Source organism: Hippichthys cyanospilos, chromosome 1 (genome assembly GCF_059441005.1).
Source record: "Hippichthys cyanospilos isolate Australia breed blue-spotted pipefish chromosome 1, RoL_Hcya_1.0, whole genome shotgun sequence".
Taxonomy (NCBI): Eukaryota; Metazoa; Chordata; class Actinopteri; order Syngnathiformes; family Syngnathidae; genus Hippichthys; species Hippichthys cyanospilos.
Window position 1 is genome coordinate 28776373 of NC_142369.1, and position 17580 is coordinate 28793952.

General features: G+C 40.3%; 1 protein-coding gene across 1 annotated transcript in view; it reads left to right on the plus strand.

Annotated features, from left to right (window-relative positions):
- LOC148430006 (transmembrane protein 132C) overlaps positions 1–9972 on the plus strand; it is a 121820-nt gene extending 111848 nt beyond the window's left edge. The window contains exons 7-9 of the mRNA XM_088432841.1: positions 2196–2469; positions 4667–4858; positions 8022–9972. Coding sequence (XP_088288967.1) covers positions 2196–2469; positions 4667–4858; positions 8022–9188 — 1633 coding nt within the window. The 3' untranslated portion in view covers positions 9189–9972. The remainder of the gene's footprint in view (positions 1–2195; positions 2470–4666; positions 4859–8021) is intronic.
- The last annotated feature ends 7608 nt before the right edge of the window (positions 9973–17580 follow it).

Here is a 17580-nt window from a genome sequence, read left to right on the forward strand (position 1 = left end):
AAATACTGAAGCCACTTACTGTTGTACGTCAGACGCAAGACGCAACAATCTTCCGTTTTGGCGAATAGTGGCAGCAAGCTAACTTGGTAGTCAATGTAACCTAAATGTCAATAAAAGCATCTCATCAATATGAATGATGTAGATGCTTTAATAAAGACTAAATTTAGCACTTTGCTACTTTAAGTGAAAATTTGAAATGATCGCATCAGCCGGTGGACTACAATGGGATTCAAAGATGGAAAAAGTGGATGCCATCTTTCAAGAGAGAGACAGCGCCGATGATATAGAGGAAAACATACACTGCAGTAATTATGATGGAAGGTTATGATACCCTGGAGAAATTTTGCTAAGGCACTACAGCTCGTGGACAGCACGCTTTTCAGTAAATTCAGCAAATCATTTCCATGTGCTGAATTTGAATGTAGAACTAACGTCTGCCATACAGTCACTCAAATTGAGATGTTGCATGATCAGAAACCGCTCACTCCTCAAAATTATCATCACAACTCCAATGACAGCAACTGAGTCAGAAAAAAAATAAAAATTCAAGACTATCAAGACATTTGCACAACACTCAATAGGCCAGCATAGATTAAATGCACTCGTGAGTGTATGTTGTCCATTGAAAATGAAGTCATTCAGGGATTATTGGACTTTGACATATGGGTTTTTGACAAGTTTGCCCTGATGAACATGCATCATTTCTATACAAGGAGTGAACCACTCTGGTGAGTGATACTTTCATTTGGAATTTTTTTTTTGAATTGAAAAATAATTCACTGTGTAGGTTTTGCTGCTCGTGTCCACTCTGGTGGCTCGCTCAACTTTTCATGCTAGAGATGCCACTGGTTGTAAATCCTTGTAGATGAAAAAACAAACATGATGTAATGAGATAAGAAACACAAATTACAGCCTCGAAATTAAGAACAGAATTCGTTTTTGTGTGGGAAAAGACAAAAGTCCTGAAAAGGAACATCGGCGTTCATGAATATGCAATATGCAACGTGTCATGCAGGGCCTACTTAGAGACAACAGATCTCCTATTTTAAGCTAAAGCAACAAGCATTTCTAATTCAGCGTTAGAAATTGCAACCCTGAGACATCTCAGAAGTGTTTTGCAAAGGGGAAGCAGCTGCTCTACTAAGCAATTTTCTGTATCAACACGACCACGCTCCATAGCAGAGATCATGTATTACTTGTTTTGCTTTTTGGTCCATTTATGGTTTCTTTGATCCTGCAGAGCCAATAACAATTTCTTGCAAAGAAGATGTCTTGTTTTGTTCGAGGAGATCAATAATTGACCTTGCTCTCCTACGTCAGGTAGCTTTGGGAACATCTGTTCAAATATGAGGTCTAATTGACTAATATGGCTGCATTTGGTAACTTCATAAGCACTTGATATTTGCACTATACAAAAATTATATTCATATTGTAAAATGAATATTGTTTGATGTAAAATTATGTCATCCCCTTATTATCCATGGTGAATATCTGTCATTCAGTTGCATCTAAATGTGTCCAATGTAGGTTGGAAATGTTTCGATCCAAATGTCACAACACAAACAGTCTTATCGATGTCTCCGTGGATGAAAATATGTAAATACTGATGAGACAAGAAGGAAATGATGCAAAAAAGTGGTGGGAGAATTCCACCTCATCTATTAATGGCAAAGGAATCTTGTAATTGCAAGGCTCTAAAGGGTCAAATATCACAAACCAATACCCCATGACAGGTTTTATCCTACAAGACCATTCTTTTATCGATGAAAAAATAAAGGCCAGAAAATCAAAGGCGAAATACCAATGAGGAATAAGAACAATAGCTATGTGCGCACTGCATTGATCTTCCCACAGTTTTGAAAACAGCATGTCTTGGTTGTCAACATCCCACTCTAAGTTTGCCTACTGTGTGTCTGAATACCTTCTGGATGTGATTTGGCAGGTGTCACTAAGATGAAGATAATTTTGTCACGTATATGAGTTCACAAAATTTGGGCTCACAATTGGACCCATCGCATTTGTGGTACCTACTGAAGCTAGGTATTGATGTCTTGCTCAAGGACACCATAGCTTGCATGGTCTTGGACCGGGTTCCCTCAGGTGGTGCATGACGTGTACCCAAAAAGACCTTGTCCAAGTATTGCTAAACCTGCCGCCGCGACTTTGGATTCTGAGTCCTGTTTTGTCATTGCCAGGTCCACACGGGACAGTGAGGATGATGATGATGAAGACAGACGAGGAAGAGGCTGCACCCTGCAGTACCAGCACGCCATGGTCAGAGTCCTGACTCATTTTGTTGCTGAATCTGCGGATCCCAGAAGCCAGATTAGCTACATGTTAGGCAGCGATTGGCAGGTGGACATAACAGAGTTAGTGTGGGAATCGCTCAAGGTGGAGAACCCTCAGATTGCAAAGCTGCTGGACAGACGGATACTTATGGGACGCGGTGTGGGAATGACCACTATCCAGGTAGGTCATGTAGTAGCATAAGTTATCAAATTCTATACATTCTGAGATACACAAATTCGCCCTTTGCAGTGGCACATTCGTTGGGACAAATTTGGGGCACACATACCAGTAAGATTTTAACGTGGCCCGGTGGGAGTGGGGATACCAGTTGATCCATGGACCTGTACTGGGCCGCGGACCGGTGGTTGGGGACCCCTGATCTTCACTGATACACTCACAGCCTAGCTGGCTTAACTGAATGTGCTATGGTTAACATAGGTAACCATATACTGTATGGTAACCGTATACTGCTTAAGGAGTGTATGCTGCTCATGCAATCTCGCTTTCCTTTTAGCCATCTGCTCACTGGCCCAGTGTTATTACCTCACATTGCTGTATTATTTAACTGGTAATCAACTACTGTATACTTGCAGAAAGAACAAATTAACAGTCCTCTCAACCGTATTAGTTAGCTTGCAGGAACAGCACATGAAATAACAGAATTATATATATATATATATATATATATATATATATATATATATATATATATATATATATATATATATATATATATATATATATATATTTTTGTACTTGCTAGTTTGAGAGATATATTCAACACTTTAGATTAGTCAATAATTTGTACTTTATATTCGTACGCACCTACAGTATTGCGTGGATTGACCAACAGCAGAGATGTGTAAATGAAATGAGAAATGTATCCATAGAAATGTATCTTATTCCGAGACCCCTGAATCTTCTCAACTACATGTGGTTTCTTCACTCTGCCTCAATTTGCCAGCCTCGAGGGCTGTTGTTTGGACACAAGGGATGCACACTTTTTTTTCCCCTCCAGAAGTGAAAATTCTATCATAGTTTCAGTAAAGCTCTTGAAGCCCAAGGTAACAAGTTAACACAAGGGCAAGGAGGATGTGCTTACCAAAGGTGCACACACAAGTACAAGGCAAATTATTTTACACCTTGTCTGTCAACCTCTGTGTCTTTTTTTGTTTTTTGTTTTTTTGTTTTTTTGCAAATCAAATTTGAGGCACAAAATGTGGCTAGAAAGAAATCATTTTTTCATGATTTTTCTCGTGTTCATCCTCAGGTGGTATTGACAGTTTTATAAAAATAAAAAAAGACAAGGCAAATATAGTGATTGTACAGTAAAGGGCAAATAACACGAGAAAAAAAAAAAAAAGAAAAAAATATATATATATATATATATATATATATATATATATATATATATATATATATATATATATATATATATATATATATATATATATATATATATATATATATACAATTTTGTAGTTCTTTCAGGCGGATGCAGATATAGTCTGTTCTAGTTGGCCCTCCATTTGGCACTTTCACGTCGATGGTAACTATGTCTCACCTCCTCATTTGTGAACATACCTTTTAACACACCAACCAAATGAGCATGATGAAATGGCGCAAGGGATTGCCTGTGTCTCGTACCTCCGACTGACAGATGAGGATCTTTTATGTGAAATTGTGAATATGCATGGTAGAAAAAGGTTGCACGATAGTCTGACTACATTCATCAATATAGATGACTGCCTGCCTCTGTTTTTGGGTTAAAGTGTGTCTCTTCTCTGGATTACCAGTATGAATCAAAGAAATTGATTCCTACCTGCAGGAGGTTTGCAGGTTGGATGGCAGCCAAGCAGAGTTGTTGTCTGATCTATGCAGCTTGAGAAAACGGATGGAATGAAAAGTAGTTTTTAGGGTATCATTTGGATTTTGCACACAGGCTTGTGAGCCTTTTATGTGAGATGAAACACTTGGACAGACATTTTCTTAAATCACCCATAACTCACGCTAATCTGCAGTTTTTCAAGCCCAAGACATTTTTACAGCTAAGTGGTCATTGATGTGACGCTGTTACCTTCCGTTGCGAGGAATCACATGTCAATCAAACGGTGGCGTATTTCTGCTTGGGTTTTCTTTTGATGAAGTTTTTATTGGTAACACTTTTTCCTGTGTAGCTGTAGTTGTTCTTTCTGATGATTTCTCAAGAGAAAGACTCACACAAGCCACACTGTTTACAACAGGAAATTAAAAAAAAATCACAAAGAGGCTGTAGGAGATACTATGACTTTTTTTTTTTTTTTACTTTTTGCCACTTTTATGATATATTAAACTATATTTTTTGCACTTGCTATACTATGTCTCTGTCTCGTGGTAGGTGTTGTCTCCTCTGTCGGACTCAATCTTGGCAGAGAGGACCATCATGGTGGTGGATGAGAAAGTGACCATTACAGAGTTGGGCGTCCAATTAGTCACAGGACTCTCCATGAGTCTGGAGCTCAGTCCAGGGAGCAACAGAGCCATCCTGGCTACTACGACCGCACAGGAGGTTCTGCAGAGCCCCAAACAGGTCAGAACATTGCGATGCAATGACTAAAGAAAATCGGCACAGCTTTGCAAGAATTCCATAATAAGTAACATGAGAATATTCAAGGGATTTTATTATGTTTCCCTGATTTTATTTTATTTCACTGATGTTTCTACAAAACGTAACTCTTTCTGGTAATGGAGAGTGTTAATAATGCATGAGTGTGTAACCCATTCTCAGCAATTGACAAGTATACTTGTCAATTCCATTTTGTTTCAACATGGATAGACCGGGGAGCATCTGTTTTTCTCCACTGTAAATGTCTATCGCGCAAAGAATTTTACTGATGCACAACCACCTGTAGCTGACAACAACGTCCCATTTTAATTATGAGATCAAGACAATTTCAGGAACCACCATGAGAAATGGCTGAAATGTTTTAAACATCCCTTTTTCCTATTGCGGATTGTAAAAGAATGAAAAAAAGGCAGAAAGAAAGAAAGTCCATGCTTTCATTTGATGGATACAATGTATATATTAAATCATTGAATGCAATATTATGTACAGTAGATGATGAAAATGTAAACATTCTATAAAAACATTCTATAAAATGGCTATTATTTACTTAGTTAAAAATAAAACACCCTATCCCCTAAAAACAAGCAAACAATGTTGAACACTTGGCCATTATCCCCAATGCTGAACCAACCTGCCATTGTGCAAGCCATATTATGCAAAATCAAGTGTCCTTTTAAAGTTCATCTTTTCCCTTGGCAGTCAAAAACAAAGCTTTGACCCTTATAACGATCTGTTGTTGTAATTTAACAGAAAGCAGTAATTATTTAAACACTTAGTTTAATTAGGAGGGAATTACAGTTATTATTGTGATGAGAATGTCAAGGCTCGACGTGATCAAGCTGCAGGCAAGAACAGTGTGGTGAAATGTATGTTTTATAAACTTCTGAAGCTTTCATTAGAAAGCGGTGCACAATTTGCTGGTCACGAGTGCAAAATTACAGTCGCCGGGCCAAAAAAGGTGTGGAAAAATGTGAACAAACAAGTGATCCTTCATCATAATACTGTTATGTGCATTTGAATTGTGCACCGAGCGCACACTGAGCGCCTGAATTCTCGGCCCATTATGCTACAAGCCATCTTTTTCTGGAATGGCATGAAAAGGAATAAAGGGATTTTCCAGAATGTTTGCTTATATAGTCAATGCTGAAGCGAGTCTTCTTTGATGGGATTTGTCTTTGAAACACATCCGATCCGAGGGATCGCTAAATAATTGAACAAAAATGAAGATGTTGTTAGTCTTTTTGTCCTTTTTATGAATTGTTAGCTGTTTATATGTGCAGTCAGATGGGATGTATGTTCCATCTTTACTACCACCCTAGGATGAGATAGGATGAGATGAAGAAAATGGATGGAAAGATGGATGGTATTTTCAAGTAGAGTTCCAGTGACAAGTTAAATTCAATCATGCCAAAACAGAATACGCAAACTGAGTTTCATCCTCGAATAACTTAAAGGGGGGGGGCTGACACCTCTGCTTTGGAAATGTTTGTAAACACAATATATAAAACCGACTCCTCCCATGTGGATGAACGTCTCACGCCTCCTGTTTGCTTAGCTTCTTCTATAGCCTGCTGTAAATAAAATTACCTCTACATAAGCTTCCATGGGAATTGAAATTTCAGGAGCAGGGATACAAATTTGTCACTACATTGGTACAACACTGACTCGCAAAGACATTCTGTGATTGGCTGAAGTAAAATCTTTCAGTCCCTGCCAAGAAACGCCCCAATCAAACCACAACAAAACAACATTTCCAAATCAGACAAGAAGAGTGATAAACTCACCATCACAAATTAAAAGAAGCCCAAAAGTGTTAGGTGGGATAGATTTTGTTTGTATACATCCATCCTTAGTTTCTGAGGTAAAAGCATCTGACCCTATATTTAACAAAGTACAATAGAAATAGTAATGTACCAGTAGTTACCAGTTTGAATCAAAACGAAGCAATATTTTTTTAAAGGCTGTTTTCATCCAGATCACAGTTGGAAGGTTTTTAAATGCAAACACTTTATCAGGCATGTAAACTTTACTTGAACCTTTGTAATTCTATTTCAGTGTCTATAAACAACCAAGGCGCATTGCAAATGCGCATGTGCTGTCTATTTATTTGCACCAAATATCCCAAACCCAGTTGAGTCAAGACCTGAACGTGAGAGTGTGACCAAATATGTTTCCTTGGGCAGCTAATAGAAGTAGCAGCTTAATCTGAATGCATGCAATTGCAACAGCACAGTGTCTGTACCCAAATATGACTTATATCCCCCACTTGGCCCCCAAATCACATTTTGCTTCCTTCTCTCATTTCCCCAAGCTATCGTCATTGTAGGCGCTTTGATCTCCCCATCAAACCTCGTCTCTGAACTACTGCTTCACGTTTCTTGCCGCTCTGTTCCTCCACTACAGAGAATATTGAAAGACCATATATTTTCTTTCACGCCATATGCAAAGTCCTCCGGTTTGATGTCTGTATGAAAGTGATGAGAAGCAGTTATTTCAATTTTTATTGTTTTGTCTTCAATTTCACACAATGGTATTATACCCCCCGCCCATCCCCCCAAACACACACACACACACTCACTCCGTTCAGTCACCACAATACGTGTGATTAATGAACAATAGAGATTTGTGGAACTACATGACAAAACATGTGAATAAATCGGCACAGTCACTATTGTGTGTTTGCCAATCAACATCACCGTGAGTGTAGGATGAATCAAAAACATCATGAATAATAATGGTAAAAGGCGTGTACGCGTAACATGACGTCACCATGCAATCTCTCGCATCATAAAAAAAAAGAAGAGGAAAGTAATGGTTTAATCTTAATCATATTAATAACAGAAGTGCTTTTGGTGAAATTAATAGTATACTATGTAAATACAGTTACATAGGTCCATCTGCGGTAAGGTTTTAGCGACACGGTTTAACATCCTTTTTTTGTTCGTGGGTTCTACCAATAATACCTCCAGAATCAATCGGTCGACCACAGTCAACGCGTTGAGCACCCCGGAATTTGAGGGTGGTTCAAACTCACGACCGGTTTGACTGAGCAGTTTTTTAGGTACGGCACTGTATTATGTAGTGTTAAGTTCTGTCTCTTTACTGCGGTTTGTTGGTGTTTCCGCAGGAGGCCCTGATCAGTGCCTGGTTGCAGTTCAGCGACGGTTCCGTGGCTCCTTTAGACCTGTACAACTCTGACTTTTTCATCCTGACAGCTACGTCCCTGGATGAGGACGTGGTGACGGTGCAGCAGAACCCCTCGTGGAAATGGCCTGTCATTGTGACAGAGGCGGAGGGCCAAGGCCCGCTGGTCAGGGTGGAAATGACTGTTTGTGAAATGTGCCAGAAATTCAAGCGGCGTAGTATCCTGGCGGCGGGCAACTGCAATGTCAAGGTGAAGTTTGGTTACAGCGACAGCTCCAGAGGAGGGACCAACGATTACGGGACCGAAGGCGAGGAGATGGAGAACGGAGGGAGGCCGCCCTCACCCGACAGGATGGGGTTTGACACGCACTACTATGGCAGCTCAATATCCGACATGGAGCAAGGGGTGTTGAACGGGGCCACCACTACGGGAAGCGCAGTCATACGCAGCCCCAACGGGAACAAACTGTCCGGTGACGGGAGTGAGAGTATGCCAGTAGACTTTGCCGACTTCCCCGCTCAAGTGGACCTGCCTCGCGGGCGCAACATAGAAGACGACCTCATACAGACTGCTCGTGGTCTCACGGATCTGGAGATTGGCATGTACGCCCTCCTGGGAGTCTTTTGCCTCGCAATCCTGGTGTTTCTCATAAACTGCATCTCCTACACATTAAAATACCGCCACAAAGAGCTTTCCGTGGAGGGCCAAGAAAACATAAACCACGCCCACGACTGGGTGTGGCTTGGAAACGAGGTCGAGCTGCTGGAGAGCGAAATCAGTTTGTCACCCCAGCAGGAGGAGCAGACCTCCATGATAGATTCCGGCAGCGGGCTGGAGGAAGGCAGCCACTTGTTGAACGGGGGCTCGGCCCAAAAGAACGTCCAGAGCCAGGTGCACCGGTCGGCGGAAGCAAGCTGCCCGACCAAGGAAGGCAAGGGAGAATCGCCCACGACTAAGAGGAAGCGAGTACAGTTCACCACGTTCACCACCATGCCCTCGGACAGCGGCTTCCCGACTGTCAGTACGCTGACCCGATGCCGCGACCAGGACATTAAGTGGGTGTGTCAGGACGTGGCGCTCGCAGACTCCAAGGAGTTACGCAACTACATGGAAAGGTTAAATGACGGCGCTTTAAAAGAGGTGGCATAAGACACCGATGCACTCAAAACAACTCACCCGTTTGCCTTTCAGGGGAAAGTGGGTCTGGATATAACGTGAAACTCAGACATTCGATTGAGAACGATATCCAGCCTGCCAAAGGCTCAATGACGTCAAGCTTTGTCACTTTGCCACAAATGTAACGTGACACACACACGCACACACAAAAAAAAAAACATCTTCGAATCACTACTTGGTGGTATTTTTTTTCTTTTGTTTCTCAGTTTTTGTTGGATTCTTACACCAATATATTTGCCAGTACTGATCTGCTTCCATAAAGCCGTGAAATTCAGATGGCATGTAAATTTTTAAAGAAACAATAGATGTTCAGAATGTTAATGCACAATAAACAGTTTTGGAACGTAGCCAAATTGTTACTTTTATAGGAAAATCAAAGGCCCGATGAAATGTGTACATGTAGTTGGTACAGAAATAGGCACGATGTTTTGTTCGCCATCAGCCACCCGACTGTACAACATCGCAAAAAGCATTGTATTGTTGCTCTGTATATTGTGTTTTCATAACATTTAAGGAATATACAATGATGTCAAGAGTGCGTATCAGCTTTTATTGAGTGCTCCTCTCCAAACGTCTCATTTGTCTGGATAACTGTTGCTGTTCTCTAAATAGTGGGATTGAGAATGGGGACCGAATTACACATTAATGCTTGTGTTAAGTGTATTTTACGGGATGCGATTGAGCCGCGCGACAAGAGCTTTACTCCTTTATTGCTGACCAATGAAGGAAAACGGTGGCCATTAAAGCACCCCTGTCCTTAAAAATCAGTCCTCACAGGACAGCGAGAGCATCGCATTGCTTTTAAATGGCTGAAAAACATGGTAATGTGACATTTCTTATGCTGCCCCAGAGTTTTGTGAGCTTTGAAGAAAATACCAATTAAGGTCTTGTTAACCTCTGCCCATGGCTGCCATGAGAGCATACTGATGGACAAACTGGGGTGTGTTGGCAAGCTCACAAGAAAAAGTGCTATAATTACCAGCAAGGTTGAACGTGTTTTTTGTTTTTACATTTTACAAACGCACAAATAATCATCTTTCAAAATGACCCAAACAAAGGCAGCCTTCTGAAAAATTGTATTTTCTCACCGTTGTGGTGGTGACAACTGTTCTTTTTTTCCTGCGCGCGTGTTATTGTTTTCCATCAAGCCGAGAAATGCTCCCATTATGTTAACTGTTGCTGCGGTGCGGTTCAGATTGTTAATCAGCAACACTCACAATATTAGCAATTGGATCGTGAGAGACCTGAGATACTTCAGCAGTCATTAGTTTGACTATAATTGAGAATAAACACGCGCATGCATGCATTCACACATACGTGTACGCGCACCCTCACACTTACACACGCTTACACAAACACACTTGTAAGAAAGTTTGTAGCCCCTTGCTCTTGTTTAATTAGTTCAAGTAGCTTGTTGGCTCTCGCTCATCTCCTTCAGTGTTCTTGCAATTTAGCACATTATCACCCGAAAACATTTACCAACTGATAAACAAAATATAAATGAATAAAAAAGTATTTCAGTCAAATAAATATACCAAAGGGGTCTATTTAAGTGTTAACCAACATAAAAAATATAATTAGACTATAGTGCAATATTAAAATACAGCAAATGTGTATTGTGAAATGTATTGCGATATATTGGGCAATGTTTGTAAAAAAAATAAAAATCGATGGCATATATATGAACACTGATTGAAAAAATACAAAAGGAAATGATAAGAATAGACCGACAGATATCCACACATCATTGACATCTATGAGCACACTTTAAACATTCATTTTCAAAAAATTGGCATGTTATTATTATTTCAAGCATGCCCTTGACTGTGTTATGTCCCCAGCAGTTGAGAATGCTTTTTCAGATGGTGCTTATGTGGCAGGAATACAGAGATAATACTTTACCACTCGGGCCTCTTATTGCGCACCACTTAACACTCTGTGACGTCACTCACGTTGGTGAAAAGAAAATGACAAAAAACAAGGAGAAATCTACTGTTAGAATTTATCAAATACAGTGAGATTTCGATATACGGTCGCTTCTACACAAGTTTTGTTTTTCTTCATATTATGAAAATTACTTAGCATATAAAAAAACAAAACGAAATAACATATAACAAAACTTGAAATCTTAAAATTCCCATTTGAAGTAAACACAACATTCTACTGCTCGTTAATATGGCTGCTCGGATATTATTGCGCTTCACACAAACAGAAGCTTAGCACGGATGACTTGAACAATGTGCGAGAGCCCGAGATACGACTACAAAGGCAGAAATGAAAGAAATGCTTTCTTTGTAACAAAGTTTTCTTTTTCTGCTGTTTGCCTTCTTACTCTGCCACCACTTTTGCTTTGGAACATGGCCTCACTTGAAGGGTAACTTATTGTAACATTTAATGTGGAATGTGGCAAAAGTCGTGATACGGAAGCCATTCCGGATCAGCTTGGTTAAAAAAGAAAAAAGAAATATTAAGAAAATAAGGCTTTCCAAAACTGATACGCGATATATTGGAAACTGAATATCGAACTGCAATATGCGTATTGCGTGACTTCGTATCGCTATATATCGATTTTCTTGCCGAGCACTAGACTATAGTTGAACCCACAATTTTCTTTTTTTTTAATTGTCATTGGAAGTCCCTCCCGTATATGTCTTATGTGCATGACGTGACACGCTCGTATGCTTAAACCCCAGTAGAAGCTTCCATGCACAAAGGTAGCACCCATGAGGGGAATGTGCAGTGTTGGGACAGCGGCTGCTATGCTCAGTCGGCAGACTGTGAAGGGTAAGGAGCGCCGCTTCGAGATCTGGGAGAATTCAGGTGTGGGCCGCAAGGGGCATGATGGATGGGAGCCCCGCTGCAATTAAAGCACCACTGTGACTTGCCGTGACCAGAACTGGTGGCTTTAAAGTTCTTCAGGTAAGAATAAAGCATTCCAACATCTTTTCCCCTTCGGGTTCCGCTTTAAAACACAACACTGGAAAATAATGATTCCATTTTTGGAGGACGGGAACCGAACACTTGCTCGGCTAAGTCTAGACTTCCCTGGAATAAAAGTGAACAGGTTCTCCCTGAGGCCTCAATCTTAGATGGACTTTTAATGAAATTAATGATGTGAGTACAACAAGCTCTCACTAAAGCTTGGCAGTTCTCCCTGTGGTCTGTGTTTGCAATTTCCAAATGATTCACTGCCTGATTTGTTGCTTTCCTCCGGAGGCATTTTTTAAGTAGGTGAACTGCAGCTTTAGTATAACTACAAATTCCAAAGAAAGAAGATTGATGAAATTGTGTTTTGTGAGACTACCGAATTTCAGACCGCATCTACACTGATGCTGTTTCCTGAAACTGACCCTAAACCTCACGATTGATCATATAAATGTGTCTATTGTCAATGGATTGGCGAGTACCAGCACCAGGTATTGTGCTGATACCGGCCTTTTGGTATCGAGTCTCGCGGTCGCTGGCCAACACCGGCCACCGGCACCGAAGGCAGAAAAAAAAAAAAAAAAAATCGGAGTCCTCCTTATGCGGTCGTTTGACATCAGCGATTTATGTCAGAAATAAAGGTAGTTGCTCACTATAGTGAGTTGTCATTGTGTTAAATTACACTCATCAGAAGTACTACAGGTACCAGCTCTTGGTATCATCCAGTTATAGGTCTAGATAAATGAAATAAAGTTGTTTTTTACCTATCTACATTGTTTGTAAGTTCATTTTCAAAACTGTAATTCTACTATAAGGCACTACATTAGATTGTCAAAAGGAAGAGACATGTTTTCTAACTCTTTTACTTGAAAACTATTCCATTTATGATCCACTTTTATGATTTCAACCAGAACATTTCATATACTCCCATTGTGAAGTAATCAAGTCTGTACTTGTTTATCCATGTTTCATATTATTGTTATAACATCAAATGGTCTTTTAAATGTATTGATAAGATCATTTATTGTGCAGAGGTTTGCATACAGACTTTGACTATTCAAGTGAATTATTGATTATATTTCAGTGGTATCTCATGTGATCCGAAAATCTTGATGGTATTTACACATACTACCCACAATTATGGTAAAGGTTTGCATCAGGCTCAACGTTACTAATCAGATTAAGTGTTCCTCATTCATATATAGATGTATTAAGTTCAAGGAGCATTGATATCATCTCCAGATTTAGTGTCATCATAGGTCTTGCCGGTCATGGTTATACATACCATAGTGTCAGATGTTACTTTTTTTGTTGGCATTTAATTGCCCAAGTCGTGGACCTGTCTAATACATAGTACCCTGGGCTCTTCTGGGGAACCATTTAGTTTTGTTAATACCTTGCAGTTTTATGTCCAAGCATCTTGGATTGTCTTCTGCTTTCTCAAGGTATGAGCTTGTCTTGCGATATTATTATTTTTTTGGTTGTTTTTTAGCCAAGTGCTCATTTGTATACACATCGGACCCTTTTGATTTTCTTTCCCTGGTTTGAGCACAGCTGTTCTATGCTTTCTATTTACAAATCTGATAATGACAGCATTTCCACGTTTGGGCCTTTTAGCAAGTGGGTTGCAAGCTTCAAAGTTTTCTGTGTCTACACAAGCATCTTTGTTGTTGAGAAAGTTGACCACATGTTGTTCCGCCGACTCCTGGCCCATCTCTGTAGGTTCCCTATCTTCTGACAGTGCCTTTGCGTATGATTTTGGCTTGATGGGCAAACCGGTGATTATTAATCGTTAATCCTGGTGTCCTGTTTATGATCTGCGAGACTTTCCAAAACATGTATTCTTTCATCCTTCTCCTCCTTTTCCGGTTTGGGTTTTCATTTCCTCCATTACATTCATGATCGTTTTCTGTTGATTTGGATATGTGGCAGTTTTCTCCAAAACTTTGTTTAGCAGTCCAATTCTTCCTCAATTGCTGTTGTTGTCCTTTTTGGTGGCACCTTGACGTGCTCGCACAATTTTGTTCACAGGACTCACGGGCCATCAAGCACCATTCACCAAAATTGCTCTGCATTGACAAACACTGCTGCGGTAGCTTGTTAGCTTGAATGCAAACTACTAGCAGCGATCTGTTTTGTCCTGCTCTTAGTAAAAAGAGTGATCAGGCAAAATCCCATTCCTGTCTGAAACCCTCTCGACCTGACAACCGCTCGGAGAGCATAATCCGTGAAAATCCTTGTTTGTATCGCCAGCAGCTGCGAGTAGTGTCACAGCAGCTGACTTTTCCTCATTTGAACACGTATAGTGAGAACAAATTTAGTCAGGAGTCACAGATGGTAGTACACATTTCAAACGATCATCAAACTTTTCCTGCTGACAGTTTGAGTAGAATTATAACTGTACTCAAGAAGTTAACAGACATGACTCTAAAAGTCAAAGGCAAAACACAGTTGCATTTGCTGTCTTCACGCTACTTTCAGCTGAGGCTGGAACCTTATCCACCTTGTCACTATCAGTCCCGGAGCACCAGCAGGGAGCAACATATTAACCAAGGCAAAACACCGTGTTTTCCGCCTGCTGGAATGCAACTGAAGGTCAGAGGGCTACCGAGAGTAACCTGGTACAAATATGGTAAGGGGGTGAGATATATTTGTCCTGATACCTGCACCTTCTTATGAAAGTCAAGTTAAGAATATCCTGCTGCATGCTCCTGGCTAGAGGAGAGATAGGGTGACTCAAGCCATTTTTGAGTCAAAAGAAAGGGACTCAGATGTGGGTGCGTTTCTGTAGGAGGCTGTGTTGTATGTACTGTATGTGTGTTTTAAAGAGAACATATTACCACAATGGAAAATTTAGATGTAAGAGTTTTGTGGCAAGATTACTCGCCATCTAATGTGGTCCGTGACGAGAATTTATTGATAGTTTATCATATATATTATATTTTTATGCATTAGGCCACAAAAAGAAAATAAGAGTCACTTTAACGATGCACTGTGAGCATTATGAGGCAGGGCTGGCACTAGTCGTCAAGGTTATCAGTGTTCATATTCGATTTTCATTTCTCCCTGCGTGGACTTTTCACTCTGCCACGGATGTACGTCGTCGTGTCATCACTTGACAATATTGCATGAAATGACTACATAAAGAAGAGCTCAAAACGACGGTATTTACGTAACATTATTACATATTATTACATGCAAGGCACGTTTCAACTAAATCTAATCCATTGTCATTCTCTTTTGGTGGGAGGAGCATGCTTCTCAAGTAAACATTACAGAGGAGCGTTGCCCTCCTGTTTGTGACGTTGAATTCAAAGTAGAAACAGAATTGTCACAGAAAGAAATCTCAGAACCGAACCGCCTATCCTCACAAAATATGGTTGATTGTCACTGTATTTTGTGAGGATAGACGGTTTGGCAGATGGATTACATTTACTATTGTCCGGATCCCATGATGAACACATGGGCAAGTCTGTCTTTCGTTTAGTTTTGTGCTGGAGGACAACATTCATCCATTCTCACGACGAGCTGTCTTTGGGCAGTAGGCGAGGTACATCCCGAATTGCTTGCCAGCCAATCACAGGCAACACATAGATGAACAACGGCTCACACTCACAAATACATCTAAGGGCATTTTGGAGTTCCCAAGGTACCTACAGTGCATGTTTTTGAGAATGTGGGGGGAAACAGAGAAAAAAACATGCAGGCACGGGGAAACCTGCAAACTCCACACAGAAAGTACAGTGCGAGAATTGAATACGTGAGCTCCGCACCACGAGGCGAACGTGCTAAGCATGCTTCTACTGTGCCGCCTGGAGGATAACACTATAGTGACTTTTATTAGTTGCTATGAGCATTTATATAAAGCATTTGTGAAAAGACATTTGAGGAATTCCGGCCTATTTGGATAGTCAGATTAAAAACATGTTAGCAATGATGTACATTGTTTTCTCATCCCTTATTTTCATAAACTTTGACACTTTGATATTTTGGTTACTTTGATATTTTGGACCTTAAGAAGGGCATTTATGGGGCGATCACAAATTTGATATTTTTGTCCAGTTACGGAGGACATGGAGAAATCACTAAATCAATATTCTTGTCCACAATGAGGCGAGTAGTTGTGGAAAAATCACATACAGGTTGGCAAAGATAGTAACCTCAGTTGTAGCGAACCCTGACTTTACGCATGACTTGGGAATGAAACCTATTCTTGGTTTCATCAGATACAAATTGAAATAAATGAGTCACCACAAATCATTGTTCAATGCAACACCGCCCAGAGACAAGGCTTGGAGAGGGTTGTTTCCTGTTTAATATGATCAGTATGTAGCTCTGACTGGAAAGACAGCCTGATGTTTGAAACTCACTTAAATTGCCTCAGGTTCAAAACTTGAATGTGGCACAGTTTCCCAAGTTGGAATAAATACTGGAGACATTGATGTGGTCATGGTTACTGTTCCATATCAGAACAGCCTTGCTTGGACCTGGATATTTGCTTTTCTATTACATTTTTTGGTGTTACAGCAGATCTATATTTACAAATATACAAATATATGTAGAAATAAATAAAATGGTGTTTCTGGAGGTAAAGGTTTTTGTGAGTGCACAAACCACTTGCTGAGACCCATATTTGAATGGGAGTTCTCCGGCCACAGCTCAGAACCTCATCGCTCCACGGAGCCGCGTCACGGTGGCTTGAAGCAAACGCCGAAGGGTGACGGGGGGCTGAGAGATTGACTTGGAGACACAGCCAAATGAATGAGATGAAAGCTTAAGTGTATTTAATGAGCTTTACTTTGCAATGTGACATCATGCAACGACAATTTATATTTTAAATCACTGTAAAAACAGTGGCCAAGACTTAACATTGGTGAAAAGACAATGGCAGAACACCACAAGCTGCGAGTGTGAAGTTCAGGCTTACACGGTTCAAGTGAACACATCCCAATGCTCTCTTCTTTCCTCTTTTTCGGCCTGCATGTGTTGTAATGGAAAATCAACGGAGGCCAGACCAGGTCAAGCAAAATCAGTGTGTGTGTTGTAGGGCCATTACGGAAACTGTAATGGAAGAGCGACATAAATGACATTGCTGGGGAATGTGACAAACTCACAATGTAGCACAATATATGCTTTTAATTGTAATACTGACTCACCTGTTTATTGAATGACAGCAGATGCTGCTGACACACATTCTTCTTCTGACTAATTGAGGTATTAGTCGGTATCAGCAGCACAATAATGAAGATAAACTACTCCAGACTCAATGTTTGAGAATATAACCAGCAGACATAACCATTATGTCTGCTAATCGCTTGCATTTACAGAGCCTAATTATCTTATCAAAGCTGTCTTTGTTCATCTACATCCCAGAGGCTTTTTTGTGAAGGTAGAGGAGATGTATTGTGTAGTGTTTGTAGACTTTCAGATGAATTTGCTA